This window comes from Chaetura pelagica, unplaced genomic scaffold (assembly GCF_000747805.2).
Source record: "Chaetura pelagica isolate M959 unplaced genomic scaffold, ChaPel_1.0 scaffold133, whole genome shotgun sequence".
Lineage (NCBI taxonomy): Eukaryota > Metazoa > Chordata > Aves > Apodiformes > Apodidae > Chaetura > Chaetura pelagica.
Window position 1 is genome coordinate 189926 of NW_009952795.1, and position 4669 is coordinate 194594.

The following is a 4669-nucleotide window of genomic DNA, read 5'->3' on the forward strand; positions in this document are numbered from 1 at the left end:
CCCACAGAAAGAGTTTCTCCTCTGAATTAGTTGCCCAATTCTTTTCCTAGTGGCTCCTAAAATAATTAAAACAAACCCCAGCCTGGAACAACCTTTAAACTTCCCGCTCTGCTCCCCATTGTTCGGATTAACAAATCACTCCTGCATCATTAATCTCCAAACTGCACTGTTGAACGAGCAATTTGTGCACAATAACCCACGGAGCAGGTATTAAACATTCCTTAAGCACGGAGCACACAAGTTACTCATTACAGAGGGAAACGTGTTGAAACATTAAGCAGAAGGCAGGAACCATAAAATGCCCCTTTCCAGTCTTTTTGAGAAGCCAAGCATGTTTTCATGCCCGTTTGAGCCTACATGTAAATGTCTCTCCTGCTTTTAAAGCAGATAATGGAACTGCCCTGGGAGACTGAAGCTCTGGGTCGATCAGGTCTATCAGGGATGGGTGTTGGGTCTGACACAACATGGCTGAGCAACTTCTTTGATGATGAAGGGAAGTTAAACCACTGCAGGGGTCACATCAGGTTGGCACCAGACACCTCATGGAAAGATAAGGCGATGCCATCCCCTTTTTGGGATGGAGGGATGGGTGACAGGCTCGACCAGCTCTTGGAAGCAGCTGGGGAACATTTCCTTACCTGATCAAGTAGCAACAGAAGAGCAAGCTGAGGATGAAGACGAAGATGGCAGTGCCAAAAACCACGATGTATATGTTGAGAGGCAGGTTCTGGAACCCGATGTTCGGCATCCTGAAACTGTAATGCTGGAAGTCCGAGCTCATGGGTAGGCTGTGGAGACAGGGAGAAAACATGTGGATGTAAGGCTCCTTTGGCAGCACAGGATGCCCTTCTGAGACCAGTGGCCCCTCCAAAGGCCAGCAGAGCAGCAGAGGGGATGCAGAGGGCAGCCAGCAATGCTGCCTTCTCACTCCTCATCCCCTAGGGTAAAAGCATCCTTGCCTGAAACTGAGCCCTGAAATCAAAGCAAGGCTGATCAGCTGGGACTGGGTCTTTTCTTCTCCTGCTGTGAGCTTCTCCTCCAGCTCTCTTCTCTTCCCTGTACACATCAACCTTTAAGTTAAACTCTGCATCAGACGGACAGCAGGTATTCGCATCTGAGTGGCTCTGACTGTAGCCAATGTCCCCTTAATCCCTCACTAATTAGGTGAAAATACTGCAAGCAGCCAGAGAGCCTTCCAGCAAGGCAGCTTTGCCTTTCCTTCCCCTCCTCTGCTTTTTGAGATAAATTCCTTATTCCACAGAAATCCCCCCTCCAAAACCATCAAGCACGTGCATGAACCAGCCTGGGTTCCACATGCTCCCACTGCACCAACAGAAAGGAGAGGATAAGGACACTACCACCTGGCAGTGCCACCAAGAAATTATAGGGGCCATAAAAGAGGCTTCCTTTGTCTTTTTCAACGTGAGATCCAGGTTTGCTGATTTAAGGGCATTTTTGCAGTTCCCCCCAGCAGAGCCCCAAAACACCCACAAGCAGAAGATGCAACAATTTTGGCTGTCAATGTCTCGGACGTGTGACCAAAACCTCCCTCCCCTCAGAGAGAACCAATTAAAACACGAGCAGCTGCCTGGGATAACGACTCCAACGTATCATCTCTCTCGTGATTTGGGTTTTATGATTCATGGCACGGGATCCTAATATTTTACAATAACCCTAACAGAGTGTTTTTTAGGCAGAAAACCAGCCCAATGTCTCTGTATCGCCATAAAACCCCCCTCGCTGCCGTAACACTCGAAACACTTAACTGGAAAGCACATTTATTTATATTTTCTTTTTAATATTCCTTCTATTGGAATCATTCTCTAAGCCATTAACCCCTGAACAAGCACAATCATCTCTGGCCAGGCATAAAGTTCACCTACCCACAGTTTAGAAAAAAGGAAGTTAAAAACCATGCCTTGTTTTCCTTCCTGCCCACAGGAGAGGGCCGAACCTGGTGTGCAAATAAATTTCACAATGAGCAGGGCAAGTGCCTGCAGCCTGAACCCCACTTCTCAAATAAAATTACTGAGGGATAACAAAACCCTTCCCTGGAGCAGGGAGTTTTCAATGGTGCATTAACTGCACAGCTCCCAATTTTGCATGAGATGGCAGGGAAACCACAGGACCTGAACCCAAAGGTGCCAGGGATTGATTACCCAAACATCAAAGCATCCTCTGAACATCCTGCTCCTTCTCCAAGCAGCATCCTGGCTCCTGCATCTCCTTTCTCCCTTCATACTCCTTTTTTTTTGCCAAACCTCCATCCTCCCATCTAACCTGCATGGCTCCTTGTGTGTTCCCCAGGTGCTATGCAGGGAGCAGACTCACCTTCCATCCTGGCTGTGTCACTGGCTCTAGCCCTTCACCCACACCCTCCTCGCCAAAGGCAGCATCTCCTCCAGCACCCAACGCCCGCCCGAGAACCTCCTGCTCCAGCTGCTTTCGGTTTCCTGGGATCACTAGAAGTTTCCAAATGATTTCTGGTAAAGCCTGGATTTGATTAAAGCCTCCAGAGAGCAACACGCAAGTTCAGGAACTCTCCCAGCCAACGTGGAAATGCTACAAGAGCTCGGGAGCCGACACTCCCCCTGCCAGCACTGGTGGGGACGGGATTTTATAGCACAGCAACTACCCAGCAGCTCATGCTCCTCCACCAATGCTGGCTCCGCTCAGCTGAGCAGGTTTGCTTTGCAAATCAATTAAAGAAAGCCCAAAGCAGCCCCCAAACCTTTGTTCCCAGCTCTGCTGGAGTTAATGCGCAGCTCAGCGCGGCTGCGTGGGGCTGGGTTGGGTTTGTCTCCGCGCCGCTTGCTGGGTCAAAGGGATTTTAGATGGTTCAGGGACTCGGTCACGGTCACGCAACGGAGGATGTTTCAGCTGGAGGATGAGGTTCCAGCTGTCCCCACTTGCCCTCAGGCTTGTGTCAATAGTCACTGGTGTGGGCCAAGGTGTTGGTCAAAGTTGACCGGCTCCAGCTCTTCAACTACTCAAGAGAAACACCAAATGCCCTCAGTTTGGGAAAGCTCAAGGTGATTTTTGACAAGGAAGGAGAGACTGCTCTTGGAGAAGCAGCAACAAGACCAACCAGCACCAGACTACTATTTTTCATTCCTTTCCAATTCCTTTAACTTTTGATGCTCTTTACCAGAGCAGGAGGCTTTGGTTCGGCTCTCCCACCAGGAGATGCCACAGCGGACCAAGCACAGAAGCAGAGATACATGGAAGGTAGATCCACAGGTAAGGAAGATCCAGACTGCATTTAGGACAGCAAATCTAATCGAGCCAGAAAAACTCCTTACAGTTGTGTCTAGCTGAGCCATGCAGCTCTTCCACTGATCCCCATGACCATGTCCACAGCCCCTGGCACAAAAACGGTCAGTAGAAACGGAGCTCCATCCCACCTATGGCATCCTACTCTCCTCTTCCAGCAGTACCACTTCTCTAATATTTTGCCCCCAAAGGATGTCACTGATCCAGCCATGACCTACCTACTGGCTGTATGGCAGGGGCTCAACCTCTTGGGTACAACCCTTCCATCCCCTACAGTGCAAGTCCAGCAAGTCCCCCACCAGACTCATCCAACCCCTGCATGAAACAACCTCCACACTGGAGCTACCTTGGTCCTCCCCCTCCTCCTGCTGCAGCAGATGAGAAACATTATGGCAAAGACCCCAGAGCTTAGAGGGGAAAAAATAAGCTAGCCTGCACAGGATCCAGGAAACTGTTAACTTTCAAAGACCTCACTGAAATCTGATGATTTTAAGCAGCCAAGCTTTGGGGTTGGGTTTTTTTATTAGGGGAGTGGAGCGGGGAGAGGAACTGTATTTTAATCTGCTTCAGATTCGTGAGAACGCAGCCAAAAGAAATAAAAAAGAAGCTGTAAAGACGGATGAAAAGTTTCTGGTGCAGGAACAAAAGCCTCCCTGTTGCTCTCTCCATAGCCAAGGCATTTCAGAGCAGGCAGATGCCCCTCCTGGAGCACCCACCACCCCAGCAGGTCCCCAGAGCCCGCAGGATGGAGGGCACAAGATGCCCAGGGGAAAAGGAGTTGGTACCACAGAAACCTTACAGAGGGGAGAATTTCCCCAGGGCTGGATGAAACCACCTCTGCAGTGTGTGGTTATGGGAGGAGGGAAGATACTGACTTGCTCCTCATTTGAAAAATGAACTGACTGCAATGACAGAGATGAAGCAGTGGCATGTAGTGACAGGATGAGGAGGGAACAGTTTCAAACTGGAAGAGGGGAGATTTACGTTAGACATTAAGAAGAAATTCTTTAGTATGAGGGTGGTGAGACCCTGGCCCAGGATGCCCAGAGAAGCTGTGGCTGCCCCATCCCTGGCAGTGTTGAAGGGCAGGTTGGATGGGGCTTGGAGCAACCTGGGCTGGTGGGAGGTGTCCCTGCCCATGCAGGGGGGTTGGAACTGGATGACCTCTAAGGTCCTTTCCAATCCAAACCAGTCTGGGGTTCTATGAATTTGGGCAGACACCTGCCCCATGCCCCATTTCTGCAGAGGTCTCTGACTGCAACTGTTGGGTCTGTATGTCCTGGCAGAGCATTAAATCACTGGGAGAGAAGCAGTAAATGTTGAGGGCTGGGAAGGATGCCTGCTGGCCAGCAGTGCTTGGGACAGAAGAAATAAATTTTCTGCAGAAAGATAAAAC

The 4669-nt window shown here is 49.8% G+C and overlaps 1 protein-coding gene across 1 annotated transcript in view; it reads right to left on the reverse strand.

Moving 5' to 3' along the window:
- The window catches only part of RNF24 (ring finger protein 24), an 11703-nt gene extending 10922 nt beyond the window's left edge, over positions 1 to 781 (reverse strand). Inside the window, exon 1 of the mRNA XM_009994707.1 lies at positions 639 to 781. Within this exon, the coding sequence (XP_009993009.1) occupies positions 639 to 781 (143 nt within the window). The remainder of the gene's footprint in view (positions 1 to 638) is intronic.
- Between the last annotated feature and the right edge of the window lie 3888 nt (positions 782 to 4669).